The 23,623-nt window shown below is 33.5% G+C and overlaps 1 protein-coding gene across 3 annotated transcripts in view; it reads right to left on the bottom strand.

Moving 5' to 3' along the window:
- Positions 1-23,623, bottom strand: part of DPH6 (diphthamine biosynthesis 6) — a 182,795-nt gene that overhangs the window by 23,554 nt on the left and 135,618 nt on the right. For all 3 annotated transcript variants that reach the window (XM_090141267.1, XM_090141268.1, XM_031593741.2), the window contains one exon: positions 14,268-14,673. In XM_090141267.1, coding sequence (XP_089997393.1) covers positions 14,268-14,673 — 406 coding nt within the window. The remainder of the gene's footprint in view (positions 1-14,267; positions 14,674-23,623) is intronic.

Genomic DNA, 23,623 nt, shown 5'->3' with positions numbered 1-23,623 from the left:
AGAAAAATTTCAACAGAAATCAGCAACAGAACCCATAAATAATATTAGAAAGAATACGGACAATGGCAAAGGACAGGCCTCTGAAATTCCAGAGAGAGAGGACTTTGATATGCAACTTTCATTTCTAAACTTACATTGCCTATTTTAACCCAATGAACATTGGGAGTGAGAGAAAACAACTGTCATCTAAGTGTTTTCTTAAACATTTAAATATTAAAATCTCATAGCACCCGAATGACATCCTCTTCTATGTAATCATTTAATCATGACAGACGGTCTGATGCAAGCAAACTCAGAAGTAAGAAGAGGAATTAAATTGAAAGGGGCCAGAATCATCCTTCATTCCTTTCTAGCAACAGTCAGCACCCACAATGACAGGAAAAATGGCCAAAAATTAGAGGTGGCTGAGATGGTATGATCAGGCTCCCATTTAATTATCTGCTTGCTCCTACAGCCCTTTTCACCCATCACATTCCCTCAACATCCTCTCTTAATTTTCTTCACTTTTGACTATGACCATCTACTTTCAGGAAACAAAGTTTTTCCTTTCCAAATACTGTAGGAATTAAATATATGAGTGGGGGAAGGAAAAGAATTCTGTGGTTTAAAATTTTTAAATGCTTTCTGTATTCTAAGATAATATTAGGATCAATTGACTGACAAGTGGAAAATTTTCTTGGCAGAGATGGGAGCCAGAGGAAATTAATGTTCACCTGTATATACAATGGTGCATACATATGTACTTTAACTGTAAAATGTTCCTACCCTTTCATGTCTAGTCTAATATTCCAAGCAGGGATAAATCAAACTGACTTGTAAAACGATAAGGAGAGGAAACAGAATTTTATATAAAATTTTTTGCATTTTAAAAAATATCTATTTTTACATTGATTTTTCCAGTATTATTAAAAATGAAAATTTTATTGGTAAAAATAACAGAAATGTTTTAGTGCATATTTTACCTTTATTAATAACCATATATTGGAATTGTATATTTTAGGTTTGTAAATGTTATTTTACTGTAATGTTCTAAAGAACCTACAGCATGTGACAAACTTTCATTAGAAAAACCAGACAAGTGAAAGTGAAGAATTCGCTGTAGAATGTCTTAAGTTTCTAAAAGAAAGAAAATGATAAATCAAGTCTAAATTAACTTTCTCCTGAGGATCTACACTCACTGTACTTTATCTCTGCATCTTGTTGGATACTTAAGCATCAGCTTTCATTTTATTTGCATGGAAAAGTTTGAAATATCTTTATTTACATTTTGCAAGAAAATTTCAAGTGTTTAAGAAAATAACAAGAAAAAAACAAAGAAAATATGAATATTTATAAAAACACATCATAAAGACATAAACAGCACAGAAAAATGAATAAGCTATTCTGCTTTTAAACACAGAAAGTATCTAAGGCATGGTAGATGATCTTTTTTTAATACTAATAATTGGTTGTTCAAAAAACATTCATTTTGCAATAAGTGTTTCTAAGGCTAAGTTGCATATATAATTTGTGTTTATGGAGACAATACAAAAATTTCAGTTTTCAATTAATTTTCTAATTTCCACTTATAACTTAAGGTATTTGTCACAATCCTCTGGCTACTAGATACTTAGTTTTTCAGTCATGTTAAAATTCGGCTGTAGGATTCTTATTGTTTCAACTGTCTTTATATGGGGCCACTTTTAGCAATATAATTTTAGACAAGCTTCAGTTCAGAAAAGTGCACACAGATTTAATTACTATATGGGTGGATGAGGTATGTACAATCATACTCATCTAGTGCCATGATTACTAGATCAATTTTCTTAAACACACTAATTTATAACTCTTTAAAATAACTGTTTCAAACTGGTCAATTTGCAATGTGTGTGCATATACACGTGAAGAATTTATAATGCTGTTCATGTTACTGCCATATAGTGCCCCTTCTTCCCAATTGACACAATGCCAGTATAATCCAATAAGTGATAATAAGGTATTTCCTGCAGCTTCCCCTTATTCTCTTAAGGTTTCAATTTCATTTGTTATTTTGAAGGGTTTTCTGAAAAATAACAATTCATGGCTATTTTGTATTCTAAAGAAGTGATTGATATTTACACTACAAACCACATTATTTACGGGTGTTGTGCAGTAAATAAAACATAATCATTTATAATCATACCATCTTTCCATTCTTAATTGATGACATGAGGTTTACTATAAGAATCATTTAAACAACAATATTAATTTTCAGTTGATTTTATTCAAAGAGTAAAAGGCTAAATTAGTACTGCTATAGTTCAATTTTGTATACCAGTAAGTGAATGTACAGAAGCTGTTCAATGTTCTATTTTTAAACTGCAAGGTGATGAGTCAGCAAGAATCCTGAAAATACAGTGTTAATTTCCTCTTTCTCACTCTACTATTTTGGCAAAATTTTAAATTAATCATATATGTGAAATCAATGTGAAAGAAGGCTATTTGCAGGGCAGAGCCCTAAATACACGAATATTAAGTTTTGTGAAAGACTGCTTTTGTAAGGACAGAAAAGAGAAAATCTTATGAAAAACTTTAATAAATCAAAGAAAATCTAAATTCAGTAATTGTTCTCAGTGCTTTATGTAGGAGACCATGATTTTTCTAAGCAATTTGGCTGCACAAATATCAGCTGAAGGTATGGAATCAAAGCCAGAGATAGAGGGGACAACAATGACCTGTTTTCAAAGTCTACTTAGTCAAAGAAACTGAACATTTCAAATGGCTTTGAGATGTTCTGCTTACAAAACAGCCCATCATTACAAAGTAATAACTAAGAAATTATTTTGTATGATGAGAGGTGACATTACTTTTGTATCCATTCAACAAATTAAAACCAAACTTAAGACCTCATCATGCAAGGCATGATTCATAATAATCACTAACTTGCATATTGCATCAGAAGTGCTTCAAAAAAATCCTCCATTTTGCTTAAGAATCATGATCTAAAGCAAAGCTGAACTACTTACCTCCTTCATAAAAGATAAACCACTCAGGCTGTTGACCATAATCCCTATTTGAAATGGATTCCAGATGTCTCCATGCAATGGAAAGAACTCAATAGTTCACATGAGACGTATAACTATTTCATTATATCAAGAGTCTAAAGAATGATATTTTCTATTAAAGTACTTATTTTCCTCCTTTTAATAAAAAAACATTCTTTCTAAAATATCAACAACAACCATCAGGATGTGTTGCTTGTATATTGGTGTGAGGACTGGGTGTGCTCTATCATGTTTCTATTGTTTCTGTGCCACTATTTTTCATCTGAAGTGGAAACAGAAAAAAATATTAATGGCTCCTAATTTGATAAAATAAACACCCAGTAGAATCCAGGCTTTGAATTGTTCTATGCATAGTTTTGCTCACTACTTCTTGCTATTTATCATATTTTCTGTACAGATCAACACATTTTTAAAGCAGAAGCTTTGTCTTAATAATGCCGCTTGCTATATTCCATATTCTCGCATCTCCTTTTTCTGGGTCTAGGAAGTTTAGACTGCTGCCTCTTGGTTCTTATATCTTGTTTTGTTGCAATTGGTACACTGTACCTGCCCCAAATTTCACTCTTCCACACTGCTGAAATTCTTTCCCAATGATGTTAATAATGTAATTGCCATTAATTCCAATACATTAGGATTTCATTTTGCCTAAAGGACAAAACATCAGTATCAAATGATGTTTGGTGTTCAGATTGATTCCAATTTAACAGTCCAGGTTTTCAGTACTTTCTGAAACTTGGGCTTGTTTTATGTGTCTTGGTGTGTGATACATGAGAACAGGGATCATTCTTCAGAATTACTAGAGACTGTAATCTCTCAGTATGATCACTCTGGTTCAAAAGGGCCAAGGTCTTGCTCTAGTTCCATAGCTACTCCTGGCTAGTGAATAATACTCTTCCACTAATGCCTGGACAGGTTTTATCTGTGTGCCAGAAAACAAAACCAAGTTTTCCTATGTTTTACTTTCCTATGGAAAGTATATGTAAGTCTTACCATCTAACAGAAGATGTCTGCTTTTTTCTCCTAAATGTCATAGTGGGAGGAACTGACTGGATATATTTTAATTAAGATTAAGATAACTAATTGAGGGTTTCAAGCCAACTCAATGCTAAAAATATACCATTTTTTTATACCAAATATTCTTTAATATGACATCAGTGTACCCTGGAACTGTTAAAGTCTCCTTAGTATAATTACTGACTTTGAATAGGGTTGTGCTGAAAATTCTGGAATGCTTTTCAGCCTGTCTGTAGTATATTCATTGAAAAGTGAAACATAACACAAGGAAAATTGTCAAAGAGCATTGTATGCAATCTGCTTAGAATAACTCCCACCTAACACCAAACACCAGAATATTCCTTCCAATTAATACCCGTCAAAGACATTTTTTAAGAAATATCATATGGTAAACTTTATGCAGAGCAAGTATTACAGCATTAATCTCCATAGCCAGGAAGTATTATACAACATGTTTCCTATCAAAAGGATATCTTAATGTGCTTAAAAATTTTGCAAAACTCATACACATTTTCAACCAAGTTAAGCCAAAAATGATAAGCAGTGCTTTTAATGAAAGCATTGTTAAACAGCTGAGGTTTGTGCATCTGAATTTTTAAAGGTATTAGATGAAAAGTTCAAGTGGTTTGCATACAATGATGGTTAATGACAATAACCAACAAAAAAAGATGTTTGAGTTTAGAAGAAAAGTAAACTTTAAAAGGCCTAATCTAAAGATAGAGATCCTGATTATTTATGTTACTGTTATAGTTTGAGTGACCAAAATACCTGATTAAATCACAGCAGGTAAGCTATGCTACATGTTATGAAAGAAAATAATTCCAATCACATTCTATGAAGTTAATGCAAAGAAAAAATAGAGTAATCAGCTAAATTAGAACATATTTATCTTCATGTATATAATTGTAGAAAATGCCCTAGGCTGACTTCAATTATTCATGCTCACTATAGAAATGACAAGATCCCTTGACAATTCTAAAATGATATAGTTATACCCAATAGAAGAGCAATCTCAAAACAGATTTGACCTCATAGCACCTTCTAAAACAAGGCATGCATTTCAATGAACAATTCTTCAGTGCTCTACTTACCTGGTCTTACTAGAATGCTTCCTGTAAACAGCACCTGACTTTCAAAGTTGCTTAGCATCTGCAACTTCAGCCAAGAGCTTCAGGAAAAACAAAGCTGTATAATTTTACCATTTTCTATGAAGATAGCAAGCCACTGAATGCTTCTGTGCCACAAACAAAATCCTGTTTGTATATTTCAAATATACATCCACAGCATCAGTGTATGGAAGTGATATTCTTGAGAGTAAAACAAGTGAGATGCTGTTTCAACCCAACACAATAGCTTGTATAACGAATCATCATATACTGAATAGAATAATACACCAGGAAAATAGATCTAATAATATATATTTTTTGGAGTTCTTTTTTTCAGATCTCTCAATTATCCAGTGCTCTGGAGACAACTTTACATTTTAGTTCTTCATAAGGGAAAATACTTTTAAAAAGAGATTTGCTTGTTTTGTTTTTAATTCCTTTGCTTTTACTTTTTAAATAAAGATATATAATAATGCTCAAATGACAGTTAAGGAAGTAAGATATAAAATAAAGATTTCAATCAGCTTCATTAATAAAATTTTCAGAAAAAAATTGCAAAGGCAATATTGTGGCAATTATTTTCAGGTGTGAATATCTTTCTTTTTTCCAACCTAAGAAAACAACATTTTTTAAGATTTCAGTGAGACATAATAGTCTCATCAGTCACATCATTTAGGTTGTGGGCCAAAACCACAAACAGAGTCTATTCATAGTTACACTACATATTGCCTCTTTTGAAGAATTTCTATGAAGCAGAAGAGTACAATACAGGATAGAAAAGATTATTTCTTCTTACATATTATTTTTATTATATTTATGGAATAATAATCCAATTTTAGGTATTCCGCCAGAAAGTAATGAAAGAAATATACATGAGATCATGTAACAATCTAATTTTCATTAGCATCTGCCAATATCTTAAGAACCTTACGAACCTAAATGTCTATATACTATGACAAATGTTTGCAAGAGCAATAAATCTACTCCTCATTGAGTCACTAGCTTGCAAAAATATTCTTAATCAAAATTCTCCAGTCATAAAGCATACAACTTTATACCAGACAATTCCATCATTGCCCTGAGAGACAGCACACAAGAAATTACACTATGCAATAGACAAAGTTTACTCAAACTTGTACTGCTTTAGTTTTTATGTTTTTCTGCACACTTTGAATTTACACTACTAATATGAAAATGTTGAAGAGATAACAGGGCAAAAATTAAAAATACTTTTAAATAAAGAAAAAGCCTCCAAAATCACCTGATAAAGATGAAGCTGTTCTTGCTTATTAGTAACTCACAGAGCTCAAAACAATGTGAAAATATAAGCTTTTGGTCTGTAAAAATGAAAATAATCTGAATTTAAGGACAAATATGGACGTTTCTGTCAAGGAATCTGATAATAAGAATCTCACTATTATGCTTTTTATTGCTACTTAATGATAAAAACTAGTAAAGTGTTTTGTATTTTTCAGAAAAAGAACACATATCTGGTAGGAATGAATTCATGGAATGCATTGCACTTGTATGCAGAGCTTGTCTTTAAGTTTATCTACATAAATGTATTGAGTCTCCTTAGTGCCATATTTTCTTTATCAAAAGGTATTATCATCTACTAATCTGTTTCAGTGAGGGGAAAAAAAATAGAAAAAGAGAGCAAAGAAAAAGAAAACAAGAAGAGAGACATTACTGATTCCTTTGCTGAATAACTCAAAAACACATCAACATAATGTGAAAACATGGTAGAGAGCACAGAATAAGCTATACATGTATCTTAGATTTCAGTAGCAGAAATTCAGAAAGAACTGCGAGATTGTACGCAGGTAGCTTTAAACCAACTGCATTGCTATAGCTCTGTATCAAAGTGTTTATTCCAACATTGAGTGAATCAGTTAAAGAACTTATTTCAATATACAGCTATGCAATACATAACCTTCAGATGTCACATGCTTTGAGTAAGAAGAAGGTCTAATTTTGGTACCTGCCCTAGGCACCAAGTAATTAGAAAATGAATTTCTTATTCTAAAAGAAAAAAGGCCACTGCTCTGAAATAGGAACTATGTACTTTAAACTGCGTCCAGGTATAATACACTTTCCTATGAAAATTCATTCAAGAAGCAGTATTATTTTAAAAAAATAATCTGCAGGTCTTTGATAACAAACAAAAAATTATTTCCCCATAATTTTATATGAGATGTTCCCAGTGAAGTGTAGTAGGTATAGTAACAACATAGCCTTGAAAACAGATACAAAAACTTTCAGCCTTTTAGCAGTAATTTAATATATTAGGTCCTTCAGCTGGATATTTTGGATAGCAATAACAAGATTACAAAGCCACCTCTGTAGCCCAAGACCAAATTTAACTGCTTTTACCCTTTTAAAATGTCATTTCAAACACACTCATGAATCACGTCAGTGTTTCCTAATTGCTTATATATATTATAGTCTGATTCATTTCCCCAAGGACTAATTTAACTGTTTTTTTTTTTTTTTTCTCTATTTTTTGAGTAGCAACATAGTTCTGCTGCTAGAAGTATTATACTTGTAATATTCTTTGTTCTCTTAACAGGAAACGCAAAGAATTTACAGTGAAATTTTCCTCTTCATTCAGTTTAGCAAATTCTCAGATTTTTCTTTTAGCCTACATTAATAAGATTTGGTAGAAAAACTGGCTCAGTCTTTAGTCTTCTTCAGACAGTAGCATGATATTTCAAAAAAATTTCTGTTTGGACAAGTTATCTGTTAGCCACAATAACTACCTCATTAAGCAATGACTGCAAACATGGTCAGATTCAAATCAAATTTATTTCTAACCACAAATTGTAGCCTATCATAAATGCTCTCCTAGTTAGTACAAAATGTAGAAAAAAATTGCCTTCAGTTCTGCACAATGCATTAACTATGTAACATACCAAAATGGTTCCAAAGACTAGTAATGAAAAAAATAGTTGATTGTGAACAGCTTGCTTTGATATAGCAATATCTGCATGGCTGACTGTGGAGAAGAACTTGGTAGTGGCTTATGAATATCTGAAGGATGTTAAACAGGAAGAAAAAAGAGTATCTGTGTTTCGCAGGTGGCAAATAAACTGAAATAGGAACTAACAGGTATGATTAAAACTATGGACATTGGGATCAAAGAAAAATAAGAATAAGATTAAAGAAAGCTTTAAAAAATGGATTAAGTAGCTGAATGTTGAAACGGTGTCCTCTTATAGATTCTCAGATATTTTAAGGGAAAGGGAAAAGGTCATCATTCAGATCTGAAAAGTAGGCAATAATTTAACCCACTGAAACTATGCTGTAGGGATCACTTGTAGATTGGCAACTGGATAATCTGATAGAATATTTTAATTTTTGACGCACGTTGTTCTGAAGCTACAAGATAAATCTTGGAAGTTACTAGAATGTGGTTTTGAGCATGTTATTACTCTTAATTCCTTCTATTAATTTCAATACTGAAATTCACTCACTGAGTTACACTGGTTTACCTTATGGCCAAAAAGCAACTAGAATTTTCTTCTGGACTGAGGCAATCTATAGTGTCACTTTCCCTACCTACAGAAAAAGGAATAAACAGAGAACTGTAACATCTGTACTGAACTCCTCCCCTCATAAGCAGTCATAATTATGTTATCATCTCAAAGAAAGGCAAAAGGCAGCATCACATCTGCAATTAGATCTACGTGTGATGAGAGATGCAATACTGAAAATGCTGTTTGCATGTTCTCCACTCTTATTCTTGGAATGTCTGAGACTCCATGCTCATTTGCTTTATTCTTATTGTACTAGTAGCTAAGGGACTATTAATGAATAAAGAAAAAACACAGTAAATATACAAGAATCATTGCATCAGCGATGCTGAGATTAAGACAGTAGATAAAAAACACTGTGTTCCTCTGAAGTCATTGCTGCTACTGGAGCTGCTTGCCCATATTTTCTGGAGAATGATCAGAGAGTTAAAGCTGCAGAAACTTCTTAAAATCATTGTATCTACTCAATTACTTCTGTTCTTGATTTCCATTTGTTTTGCCCAATATACATTCTATAAATAACCTTGAAAAAACAGATTATTTTTGACTATGTAACTAGGTATATAGTTGTAAATGTCTACATCTGTGATTTCTTGGACTCTTCATAATTACACAAGCAGATTGCATATATAAATGTGATATGTAAATCTGTATAATAGCACCTTGTATTATCATTGATATCTTCCTTTGAATAAGTTTCTTTATTTGTTAAAAAATGAAATTCCTCATTCTTGTAAACTGATAATCTCAGTAAAACAAGAAAGATTGTGGTACTGCCTTGACAAATTCCTCAGAACACATTTTCAAATCTCAGAAGTCTCATAAGTACTAATTCCTGCTGTTGTTTCCAATACCTTCACTAGAAATGACATCTCCTTGTCTTTTTAATCTAGATCTGGTGTTGCAATTGCTGTGATAACCAGGACATTAAAACTGCATATGTCAAGAAATATAGTTGGATTATAAATCTATTTTTTTACTATGTCTGTTAGTAATTACCCACTAGCTGCTTGGCTTCGCTACATGTTCCTTTGGGACAAACAAGAAAATAAATATTGAACAATTAATTCAGCTTTACTTTTTTGCAAGACTAGTGCATATAGTGCATATGTCATTAAAAAATGTACTGTTATCTTCACCTGATGCACTCCCACTTCTCCATGATTTACACAACAAAATTTATGTCTATCAATACTAGAAACCACATACTTTGGAAAACATCTAGAAAAAACGTGTGTTGAAAATGCAGTATCTTAATGGAATGTTAGTTTAGAAGCAGTATGTTTGACTTGATTCAGCGCAAGGATTCCTAAATGAGTGCCTAATCACAAGGGCTTCCATTTCATCAGAAGAAACAGACCCACTTCAAGCAAGATTTTTTCCAGTCTGGTTGTACTCTAGTCAACTGGTATTATAATTATTTTTTTAAATTAAGTGTAGTATAATTGAAGCTTGATAAACACGTGAGTACAAAGAGCCTTTTAGTTCTAAGCATTTACAAACTAGAGCCACATTTTAAACTGGTTACATATTCACATTTTATTGCTGATACCAGACTGTATGTCTATTTCTGTTTGCTTTTGCCTTTTTATATTCTCCCTTCATTTTTTCTGTAGTATTAAAAAGGGATTATGTAATATGATGTTCTGGTGAATGCAGAACCTTTTCTATTCCCTAATAAATATTCAAAAATATTTTGCATACATCTTGTGAACAAGGCTTGTGAAATCATAATGGGATGACTTATGAGCATTCAACTTCCCTATACTGAAGTATAATCTAGTCAAATGGATGGTATAGCAAATCATCCTGACACATTTATATTAATGCATATTTAAATGAGAATAAGAAAGAAATAGTCAAATTTATGTTAAAGACTTCTAAAGGCTTAACAGCATCTTACTAAATACGTATGTCAGCTTAATCTAATCCTCCTACTTCTATGCGTTCTGCAGTCTCAGCATGGTGTCCATAATGCTCTCGTATGTTATCAGGGATTGCCTCTGAGAAGTTCACCATCAATACTACACTTAGTTCAATAAAACTTTACATCTGGTCTTAGGATGACAGAAAGCTATCTGTCTCAAATTTGCATCACAAACCTTTAGCTTCTTTTGACATCAATAACACTTGCTATAGCAATTTCCAATAACCTGTTACAGTAGTGGATATCTATCTATATATATATACACATATATGTACATACATATATTCTTTGTTCTCATCTTACTGTGTCAGGTACAAACAGGCTTCTCTAATTTATTTGGGCTGTTCCTAATAAATGTTCAATTTCTTTGCATCAGAAAAAGCATTAGTCTCATCAGAAGCTTATTTGAGATTATCTGTGGCAGCATTCTTTCACTCCAGCGATTTTAAGTTTTACTCTAAGAAAAAAAAGGTAACTATTTCATTTTCATGCTTTTGCTAGAAGAGATAATACTGTGATTCAACCTCTTTCAAGAATTCTTCTAGATTATTTACCAATCTTATGACATGATGGAATTCCACCTGAACTTCAGCAAGACTGGAATAGTCATTTCCTCAGCTCTATCTATAATAATTTCTATCTATTCCATTACAGGTACATCTGTCTGATGTGCTTTGCATTAAAAATATTTGAAAAGCAGTGTCTAGCATCCCCTGATAGATTATTAATATTATCATTCCCCAGCAGACAATGGATCTGATTGTAGTTGAAAACTCCAAAAGGACAGGTCTACTTGTGGGACTAGCAATGTCTAACACATGTTGAAGATCAAACATGTCAGTAATGGATCGTCATGCAGATGGTTAGCAACCAGCACTACCTGAGATGAATTAATAATTGCAACTGAAAAACTGCTCTCTCAGTATCATTTGTGTTCTGGCAGCCGTATCAAAAGAAGAATATTTTTAAAACTCCATGCATTAGGTCTCATATTTTCATGATTTATTCAGTTTCTTAGTAGAACACTTCTCTTTTTGAAAATCCTACCATTCGATCAGTAGTGCAAGTAATCTGTGGCAGTCAACTGGGCACAGAAACTAACCTTTGGAGGTAGTAGATACTATTACAAAGAGACATCTATACACTCAATATCTTAGAAAAGCCTACAAAGGCAGGCATAAGCAAATTTAGGCTACCCTCAGAATTGACAAGATGCATAATAGTTCTATTTTTTATATCAGGACTGTATCCTCTTGCGACTTGCCTGTCTCATTTTGATTCATGCACCCACAAGCTCTCCAGAAGCAGAAGAAGTTTATTTGAACTTGCCTAGGTGTATTAAATGTAAGCATCTAAATCTATTGAGGTAATGAATTAAACTTCTGTGTAATAAAATCATCATTTTTCCTCTCATGGTGCAGAATTTAGGGAGAAGGCTGAAAAGATAATGGCTATTTGTAAATTAAATTTACAACTTGAGGGCCACTTTAAAGTTGAAAAAGAACATAGAAATATACTACCACAAACTGAAAGCAAGTATGGCCATTGGAGCTTAGCAATCTCTAAACAGTTGAAATACTGTAAGAATCAAAAGGAAGGTCTGATTCAGGTATGCAGCCTGTAACAACTCTGGAATTGAACCAGACTATTTTGCTTATGGACACTGTCTAGGATAGAGATAAATGAATCTTGGAGTCTTTATAAAGTGCTTGTATAACTGAGTGTTAATGTATATTTGAGTACATTATCAATTATGAGAAATATGATTACAAATATAGTATAAAAGACAGTCAATTATATATTTCATTAATAGGCTTAATCCTTTTGAAAGGCAAGAAGGTTTCACTGTAGCCTACATGCCTATCAAGGCTCCAAGAACATGTATAAACTGTTCTTAACATATCGCTGTGTCTTAATAATACATTAAAAATTACCCTTCTGGTTCAAAATCATGTCATTTATATATGTAGCAGTCTTATATTTGATTGAAACTATCAGTAAAAGACAACAACTTTTTATATGAGAAATTATTTTCAAATTGCATATTTCTTCTTCCCATCACACAAACTTTCTGGAAATTTTTCCTAAGTAGACAAAGTTTATTTCTGAAGTCTTTGTCAATAAGTTAGTGCTATTTGTACGTTTAACGTATTCTATATACTCTAAAGATTGCAAGAATGTATTTCTTATCCATGAAGATAATGATAAAATTGCTATAATGACAGGAATTATTATGACAGTATAGAGATCTGAACACAACTAGAATGAATATACGAATATCAAAACAACTTTCTATATCTGGGCCATTAGTAGCGTAACATGAATACAATTGAATCATATATTCATGCACACTGTTTTCATGCACACAATTTACACATCATATTGAGCAATATACTTAATAAAGCAGATTAAATTTATTTGGACGTAATTATTTTATGGCCTGAGAAATATAAGAAAGAGAGCAGGCAAAATGATAATGCTAATCCCATGCCAGAAACATATTTTATCAGGTTTCTTTTTAGCTCTTAAACAAGATGTAGTAAAAACAACAACATTCTGTCAGACTATATGTTCATTTCTTGCTTCCTGGATTAAATATGCTTATGCTATGCCACATTTTTATAGCTTTCAATTCCTGTACTTTAAACCTATTAAACAATGTCAAGTTGAATTTTCTTCAAAAACTGCTGCAGGTTAAGAAAAAAAAATAGGACAGTGGAATATTTGAGCACTAACATTTATGTCAGCTAATTAATATGGATCAGTTGTGGTTTGCAAAGATTTTAAAGTGCATGCATATTTGAGACAAATATAGATGAAGGATCTGATTTAGTTCCTTCTCAGATTGATAGAAAGCTCTTACTGATTTCAATACAAGTGTGATCTACCAGTATTGTATGCCTGACAGATAAAAGAAGCTTTTGTGCTCTTGCATAATATTAGTTTTTCCAAATTGAGTACAGCCAAAAATACAGATGTACCATATAAGAAATAAATCATAGTTGCAACATTGTATTTTTTGTTCTTTATTCTTTTTACTTGATAATGGAATGTGATTTTGATAAAACTAAAACTGGGAAAAACATTAAACTTCTCCACTCAAAAAAATCTGTCTAAAACTTGCTATGAAATTAGCCTGTTTCATAAACTGGCACTCTCTTATCTTGGGACGCAACGGCATTTTTTTTTTGTTTCAGAATAATAATATTTCATTATTTAGTCTCCAAAAAGTTCTTGTTAACACAATACATTTGGTTGTTTGAACATACTTCTACATCAAGACAAAAATGGACTACTGCTCAATAATGTTTAAGCAAAAGATTCATGACCCCTATGTTTGACCCTGAGGCTGGCAGATTTCTTGGCAATTTCTTCTTTATAGAATCACAGAAGAAATCAGATAGAAAGGAAATCATTTAGTTCAACCTACTGCTGAAAGTCAGGATCAGAAAAAGCAAACTAGAGCTTCCATTTGGACTTGAATGTCTCCAAGAATGGAACCTTTCTATTTAAGAAGTATGTGTCAGTAGAACAAACATATCTTAATTGGGCTTTTCCTTGAAAGGCACTTTTAACATGTTTTCTTGTAATCAAACCTTATGTAAAAGTAAAACAAATTGCATTATGCTTAGTGTTAAGACTTGTTTTCTACCCGAAGTCTTACCTGATTGTAGCATTCCAATATCAAAGACATCCTTCTTGAAGAAAGCTCTAAATGACAAAGGACTTGCACTGCAATCTTCTGAAAGTTTCTCAACAGCTTGTCCAAACATAGAAACTAAGTCATGAAGAGGTCCATCTAAATCAAGCTGAGAAGCAGGAGGTAAAATCAAGCTCAGACGTACAGAGACTGATGCACAAGATGCAGAATTGGACTTCACAAACTCGCAATCAATTTGGAAGCCCTCTGATAACATCTTCTTTGCAAAATGTTTTCTGTGGAGTGGGTCATCAACTACTGCAGTAACATGCCATTCAATGGCAGCATCTCTAGGTAAGTTAGTTACAACAACCACAGCAAGCATCTGACATTCTGCAGCTACTTCACTATATGCTTCTGGATCTTCAACCTAGAAGATAAACAAAATATTTTGCATGTTACATAACTGCTAGAAATTAATGTTGCTCCTATTCAGATGATATATTCAAAAAAAGTATCTGCAGTACAGCTATTTCAGGTGGCTGGGTTTTTTTTGTTTTTTTTTTTGTTTTGAGCAACTATGAATTCATCTGGCAGTTAATATCTGCTCATTTTTTCCTATTTAGATACTACTATGCCTTTATCATGTAAAGAAATTCTGTTCTTAACGTATTTAACAATTAAAAAATATATATATATTTGCATATGGCAATTTCTGTCCATTTCAATGAACAAAATTTCCATTCTTTAAGGAATAGAAATAGTAGTAAGTACCGAAGCTACAGCAATGGATTAATAAAATATACGTCTTTAGTTTAAAAGTTGAAATACTAAAGATACAGCTTAGATATAGCAAAGATTCCTTTGGTCTAAGTATTGTGTCCAGTTCTGGAGTACCCAACACAAGAAGGACATGGAGTTGTTGGAGCAGGTCCAGGCGAAGGCCCACAGAGATGATCAGAGGGGTGGAGCACCTATGCTGTGATGACAGACTGAGAGAGCTGGGGCTCTTCAGCCTGGAGAAGAGAAGGCTCTGAGACGACCTTATAGTGGCCTTCCAATATCTGAAGGGGGCCTACAGGAAAGCTGGGGTAGGACTGTTTATAAGGGCAGGTAGCAACAGGACAAGGGGAAGTGGTTTTAAGCTGAAAGAGGGTAGATTTAGACTAGATACTGAGAAGAAATTCTTTACTGTGAGGGTGGTGAAACAGTAGAACAGGTTGCCCAGTAAGGTTGTGAATGTCCCCACATTTCATTCATGGTTCATGGAACCATTCAAGGCCAGGTTGAACGGGGCTTTGAGCAACCTGGTCTAGAGGGAGGTGTCCCTGCCTATAGCAGGGGGATTGGAACTAGATGATCTTAAAGGTTCCCTTCCAACACAAACCATTCTATGATTCTGTGTTTCTAAATGAACCCTCTTAATGACAAGAGCATCTTCTTAATAGTGGAATTATTTTGAAAGCACCCTAAACTGTTTTTACATCAACAAACACATCTAATTAGCTTATTCGATAAGCTAACTCTGAGAAACTGACCTCTTTTTTCTCTAATGGTATTAATGAATTGGGAGAGGCTTTCTTCTTACTTCCTTGTAAGAATTTTAGGATAAATCACATTGGAACATGTTATTAAGGTATTGGATGTGAATATAATGTTTCAAAACACTTTAAGTGCTATGCCATGAGCCAAAGGAGGAAACTGTCAATTTGCAGTCATGTCAACACAAATCAACTGTACTTAAGTACACTATATAGCATTATCTGTAAAACCTAAAATGAGTTCATAAAAGTATTATCTTGTCCCCATATTCTTGCAAAGTATTCTATCCTTTTTTTGTTTGTTTGTTTGTTTGTTTTTACCAGAATACACAGAGCAGAGGCCTCAGAATGCAGCTGAGGATTCGCCTTGCAGTGGGCTGAAGCCCAGCTGGCAGTGAAGCTTCATAGCTACTTGCTTGCTCCTCCCCACCCCAATGGCATAAGTGAAAAAACTCGGGGACTGACATAAAAGCAGCTTGATAAGTGAAGTAAAGAGGAGGAAGAAAGGAAAAAATACAAAACACTTCATGCAAAGACAATCCCTCAACACCTGTCACAGGCAGACCTACGTTCAGCCAGTCTCTAAGCAATGGGTACCTTTCCAAAACCCACCTCCTCATTGTTTTTATTACTGTATAAGGTGTCATATGATATGGATATCCCTTTGAACTCTTCAGGTCAGCTATCTTGCCTGTGCCTTCCTCAGCTTCTTGTGCACCCCCAGCCTATTTGCTGTGTGGGTAGTGTGAGGAACAGAGAAGTCCCTGATGCTGCTCAGACACTGCTCAGATGTACCTAAAGCATGTCATGCACACTGCTTTGGCCACTCATCCAGTACACAGCACTGTAAGGGCTGCTATGAACAAATTCAGCTCTATCCTGGCCAGACACACATTTATGTGTGCTGTAACCTTATAGTTAAATTCATATACTCATACTCCTATTTTATGACAATGTCTACTTATGGAAAACAACTGAATTTTATGATATATGCTCTCCAAAAGAATAAATGTACCTTTATCTGCTTTTTGAACAAATACATTCTAATTTGAAGAATTATAGGTATTTATTCTGTTCAGAAGATATTTTTTGTCTTATTTTTTCCTCCATTTTTAAGACAGACAATATATATATTGTTTTTGAGATTAGGGATTTATATCATCTTTGTGTACACAGATAATAACTTTTGTGTACACAAATAATAACAAAGATAATATCTTTGTGTACACAGATAACTTTTTTATATTTGCTTACCCTGCAGTATATATTGTTTATACTGTCCATTGCCTGATTTCTGAAAGGAACAATAATAACAAGGCAAAACTGTCATTTTACCTGAAGTTGATAAGGCCATATAACTCTCAGTACCTTCAATTCACAAAATCAATTTTCATCCGCTCGCTCTCAACTTTAAGGGGAAGAAATAATGACATGTTACATGCACTCACAAGGTTATTGACAAGCATTTTCCACAGAATATCTTTGATGCTTGACCCTTGTGAGCTGTTTACATGAAAAATGCACTTACTTCTATATTAACGATAGTGGAGTCTAATTCTATACCAAACATCTAGCAATTGCTTTAGCATTTCTGTTTTTGATATGGGAACAAAAATAGGGATAATTTGTCTCAAATTGCAGTCACTCCAGTTATAAGAAAATCTCACTGAGTACTGTTTGCTTTCAGTACTTTCATTAGGCAAGCTGGGGCTGTTATTAAGGTACCAACACATAAATGTTATATTAGCACTTAACAGGAGGAGCACACAGTATTCTCCTCTGGGAGATGAATTCTAACCTTGTCAATAAAATTCTGCTCTGAGTGCTGTAAAACAGTTTGAAAAGATGAAACACCGGAGTTTTGCACTGAGGGAAGAAAAAAAAAAAAAAAAAAAAAAAGGCATGCTCATTCAGGCTTAAAGGCCACTTTGCTGGCCCAAGGTGCTGAGGCAGTTTAGAAAAAAAGTCTAGAGAAGCTCTCTCAGGTCACATCAAGCACTAAGACAAACTTTTCTACTTCCCTGTACTTGTCTTAGGTTGTTAAATCAATTACTCACTATTTCTGCTTGCCTTCAGCTGCCATTTAGAATATGAAGAAATACATGAAAATTAAGGCCAGGAGAAAGCACATTTCCAAATTTAACAAACGAGAATTATTCTGAGTGAAAGACTGTTCATGGTGCACCTGTGCAGTACCATAGCACTCATAACCTTTAACTTTAGAATTTGCACAAAGCACAAATGATAGAGCTACTAGGGACTAACAATCTTTCATCAGCTGCTAAAAATCAAACATAAATACTACTAACAATGACCTCTCCTGACTTATTTTCAAGAAATCACTGACATTTGTGTTGTACATGAATGCTGCATTTGAGTTATCTGTCAGAAATTTACAACTGTCTTAAACAGTTGAATATTGTTACGATAGCTTCCCTTGTACGTGGGGATGAATATTTATGGGTCTGCTAAGAAATTCTAATCATATAATGCTGGAAAAATATAAGTTTGTATTAAGAGTGCAAATAAGTTACTCTTTATAATTGATTCTACACTGTCCTCAGTGAGACAGCACTTTCTGGCAGATACCTACGGTAATAGTAAGAAAAACATGGATTTCAGGTTATTGCACAAGAATAATGCTGTAGAGCATTCTATAAACGAGCATGAGTTTCAGCCTAGTCCTTCTCTCACATCTTCACAGTCTTGAAAAGAGCAAGCACAAATTGAGGTAGAGGAGGAAGCACCTTGGCTTGGCCTATTATTCTTGAAAAAGAAGTGTCAAATAATTCTTGGAAACCTCTGTGAAAATCTTATTAATGAGGTGATAAAACAAGGCCAGACAAAGTTGAAAGCAGTGATTCCTTAAAGTATGTACAACCTGAACTTTACAAATCTCTACAAATTTCATTATGCTGTAAGCGTAGCTGCTATCTAAAGGCATTTGCTCTTAAATAATTATTTCCTGGCTAAGAATTAACAGTACTCAAGTGATTTTCAATTCATGTAAGATAGTATGCCTGTAAAAGATCCTCATATCCTGCTATGAGCATTTCCACAGGAAATTTAAACATTTAAACCAAAAACAAACACTGCAAAGTAAATTTGCACTAGGAATAGTTTGTTCGTTATCAGAAAAAATAAACAGATCTAAAGGTTCAATGGCAGACTGCTGAGGTACTATGGAGAAGGATGCTTCTTCTATAGCATATATATTTACATGCTCTGATTTAAAGAAGGTTGGAGCAGGAAGTCAGCATCCTTTCACCATGAAGGAGATAGCCTCTGAAAATAAATTAATCTGTAACAATGCCTTCTTCCAGGGGTGGATGCAAACTGGATCATCTCAGAGACCAGACTATGACAGGATTCTGACCCTATGTGAATTGGTAAATCCAAGGACTTTAAAAAAAGATGTGATATGACAGTGATTTAGAGTGTGATTGTCTTATTTACCTGCAATTTTATGATAACAAATTTGACTGATACAATATTACAGTAAACACTGAAAAGGGTCCCATGCTATGTTAAGTAACATCGTGGAAAGTCTTCATGGACTGGTTAATAAAGAATCACAGCAGGTGACAGCAGTCAGAAAACCAAGTAAAACATGATGAATTGTTAACAAAGGAATAGAGATCACAGTGGACTATGTTATGCCACTGTAGAAATTCACAGTTCATTCACATCTTGTGTAAGATACACACCTCTTGATCTTTCAGATGAAAAAGGTCATACTAGATGCAAAATGTGTTCAGAGGAATACAACAAGGATGATCAAAAAGCTCTGGAAAATTTGAATGAAAATGTTCTTCAGCTTCCTTAAGTAGACTCTGACCAGGGTTTACAAAGTCATGCATGACATAAAAAGAGTAGATCGAGATAAGAACTGATTGTGCATGCTTGTCTTTCTGTAGAAGAGCTATGGATCATCAAATGACATTAGCAAGAGCATGGTTACAAAAAGTACAATAATGGATGACACTTAAGATTCCTTGACAGAGTGCCATGGTTCCAAGAGCATTATATAATACAAGGGGAACCTGAACAAACATTTAGAAGATAGAGTCAGTAGGGATTATAAAAGAGACATACTAAAAATCCTACTAAAGAATAAAATAATTTATTAAATAGTCAATAATTTATATAGATATTAATGGTTTATATAACTATTACAATAAATCTAATTAATTTAAATATGAACTGAAATAGTTTGAAGCTGGAAGAACATTAGAGTGGATATGTGCTTTTCATATTTTTACTGTTCATGTCTCCTTAGGACTACTGTTAGAAGTCAGAATACCAAGCAGAACCTTCACCATTATTACTATTCTTATATTGTTACACAATAATTTATGCAGTAATGTGTTTGATAAAGAAAAATAACTGGGCTTTCTTGGCAAGACAGGCTGAATTTACATAACTAGTCCCTTCCAACATTTCTGTAATTGTTAATATTTATCTGAGTACTCCAGATTGATTTAACAGATTAATAGTGAACATACAGTCAAACAAGAGAATACAGGTAACAGCTTTGAAAGGAAAAGTGCTTCTTCAGTCAGTTGAGCAGAGGTATTGGCATCATAGTGGAAAATTCAGAGTTTAATCTGATTATTCTTGGCCTCTTTCTGAGGGAAGAAGAAATAAAAAGCCTAATCTTCTTTTTCCTGAAGCAGAAGCACAGAGAAAACTGGAATACTGCTTTTGAGGAGCTAAACATATTATAAATTCTTGTTTATACGGATATAGCATTAGCATAGACAAGCAAATCCTAACGCACAGTGCCAGACAGTGCCAAGCATGAGGCTTGTCTGCTTTAGGCAACTGACACAGCAATGAGCCCCATTACCTCCGGAGCAACCAAGACAGTCAGCTGTGTTCTAACTCCTCTAACGAGTTTGTACTATGGACACTTACCTCAAATCTGCAAAAGTATAAGGACAATTGGCTAGAAATATAAATGGTCTAAAGGCATCACAGAACACCTACTGAAGTCCACAGTACTACAGTTAATAAATGACATCACATTCAGTAAGCTATCTAATCACAAGAAATGAGAATGGGAACTCAGTTTTCACTATATACATACATAGAACCAAAGCTGAGAAGCTAGGTTGGTAGAGATATGTCTTAGCTAACACTTATGAAAATGTCTAATGCAGAAATATAAGCCTGTTCATAACACTAGATGGAAGGTTTACAGCAGAATGTGTCAATTCATTTCCGAATTTGTAATCAACCTATATCTCCACATTAAAGTAAAACAGCTAGCTGAAATGCTGTGTGCAGAACTCTTTCCTGAGATTTGCTCAGATATAAAGGTTATTGTGCTGGCTTACAGTATGACCACATTCAAATGTTTTGTATGCCTTAGTTCTAAGTAATAAGTCACTTTATTTTCATTGTATGTGCTCAAGACAGCTACAGAATACTCTTACACTAACAAATGCCTACTTCTTTAAAACAAAGCTCCAATGCTATGACCTTAGTTAAATGAAATACACTGGACTGGAATGAGTCTAAACTAAATTACCCAGAGTGTGGTTTTAAAAGTGCTAACCTTAAAAGAGCATTTCTGTCAAGTAGTGCATTTTTTCAAAATCAAGTCAGAACTATTCAAATTCCTAGGGAAAGAAGAATACTAAATATGGCACAAACCTATATTGGAACAATTTTATAAGCATTTAACTCTTTTATTTAGTTTAATAGAAAAAGGTACAAACTTCAGTTATTAACATTAATTATGCAAATTTGTTTATTTTGACTAGCCTTCATTTGTTCCAAATCAAAAATATTCTTTTTGTTGTATGAGTAAGGTCTATCTACAGACTACCTACTTCACAGCTGAATAGGGAATCTAGCTGTAAGACAGATGAATGTGTAATTGCTATCTCTACAAAGAACTGACTCAGAGAACAAAAAGAAAGATACTGTGATGTTACTTTTAGAAGCTGAGTTTATGAAAAACTTCTATGGTATGCATTATTACACCATTATAGTGGCATGATTAATGTGCCTGTAAATAATACATTTAAAATGTCTCTTACACAGCCTGCATAAAACAGAGTGCATCAAACTCCTGAGATCCAGTTTAGGCTTGCTAGAGAGTCTCTCACAATAGGTTTATGACTTTAAAAAGTAAAGATTCCACTAGGAAAACTGAATAAGAATAAAAATGCCAGTTCCTGAAGAAAGTAGGATAGAAACAATCCTTTTCAACATCCTAATTCATCTAATAAATAGGACACTGGTCTAACAGTCCTGAATTCAAAGAATGAAAACCACTGTGTTTTATAACAATACAGCTGTTAAGACTTTTTGCAAAGCTTACAAAAATAAAGTCTGACATTTATTATTCTTTCCTGAAATAAAACAGATGCTAAGAATATACAAATGTTAAACTAGAAGGCTAAAAATGAGGTCTTGTGAACCTGAATATTTGCCTTGGAATAAACAGTGATAATATAAAAAAGAAACATGTTCTTCAGATATCTTCGTTCTCTCTACTACTAACATGTTGGACAAAGTTGACAGTAGTTTGTATCATATATAAGCTACTTTGTACAGTGTCAGCAAGAACACCAAGAGTATACTTAGTTGTTGTTACCCAACAAGGAGAATCTGGAGAAAAGAAGGTTCTATGACAGCTGCTCCAAAAGTAATGCCTCCTATTTTATGAGTTTGGACAACTATGTCAGATGCAGATGGCAGTTGAGGCTAAACTTTCCCACCAGTATTCTATCACATTTTGTTGCCATGCAGCAGATGATAGCAGAGTGGCATTCTGACAAAATGGTGCCTGCCACGGAAGTGCATATGGAGCAATGGTGTGCCATTGAATTCCTCCTTATGGAACAAATAACACCCACTTGCTGAATTTTATGGAGACTTAACAGTGGATGTGAGCAGTGAGGTGAATTTCCACAGTGGCAACAACTTTGGCTGGTGCAGATTTTTAGGGGTGCAGCATGCAGGCTCTTGTTCGTTGCTAGCAAAAAATGCATACCTGATGGTGGCAATTATGTTGATTACCATGCTTTGTAGCTGAGAATTTGCTCTATCAATTACTGTTATTGTGCTGTTTGTATCTATTGTAGTTTCCATGTAGGAGGCATTACTTTCAAAGTGACCTACATTTGTTTCAGCATCTGATAATGCATTTTGCAGATTTGTGTGTATGTGTGTGTGCAGTCTTCACCTGTCTTTCAGAAACAGAAAGGGAAAGTAGACACAGGAAAACAAATATGGATTTAGAAATACAGCAGCAATACTATTTCTGAGGGTACTTCTAATCATTTTTTCTTATTCTAGTAGACTTCAAATTAATGTGTTCTCTCCATATAATATTTCCACAAGTTGGCATTTGAAAAAAAATTAAGAGTAAATAAAATTAATTAGAAATCTAGTAAAAAGTAAATAAAGTAAGAAAAATGCTTTCTTGAAAATAATTCTATGGTAGTGACGCAAATTTAATTATTAGATATGAATTGGTCAGCAATTAATATGCTGAGCTTTTGCCAAAGGCATTTTGTGGGTGAAAAAAAGATCTTACTTTAAACTGTTTTATCAATTACGTATAAAATCTCTATAAAATCTCGCTATTAGAATTTTTCAAGGCTAAAATCTTCTGGCATGGTAGTCGAACAAATATATCAGAAGAAACTACCACAAAAATTAACTAATATAATATAACACCAGTGAGCACTCTTAGGGAAAAAGATGCACAATAAATCTCATAAATTTGATTTTAGAAGTCAAGACAGGCTTTGAGGAACACGGATGTTATATTTAAGCCTACAGAGTCAAAACTTCCATGATGCATGGTCTCTGAATAGTACT

Source organism: Phasianus colchicus, chromosome 5, assembly GCF_987193195.1.
Source record: "Phasianus colchicus chromosome 5, bPhaCol1.hap1.1, whole genome shotgun sequence".
NCBI lineage: Eukaryota > Metazoa > Chordata > Aves > Galliformes > Phasianidae > Phasianus > Phasianus colchicus.
The sequence above is the reverse complement of the archived record's forward strand: the minus strand, read 5'-3'. Positions and strand labels throughout refer to the sequence as shown.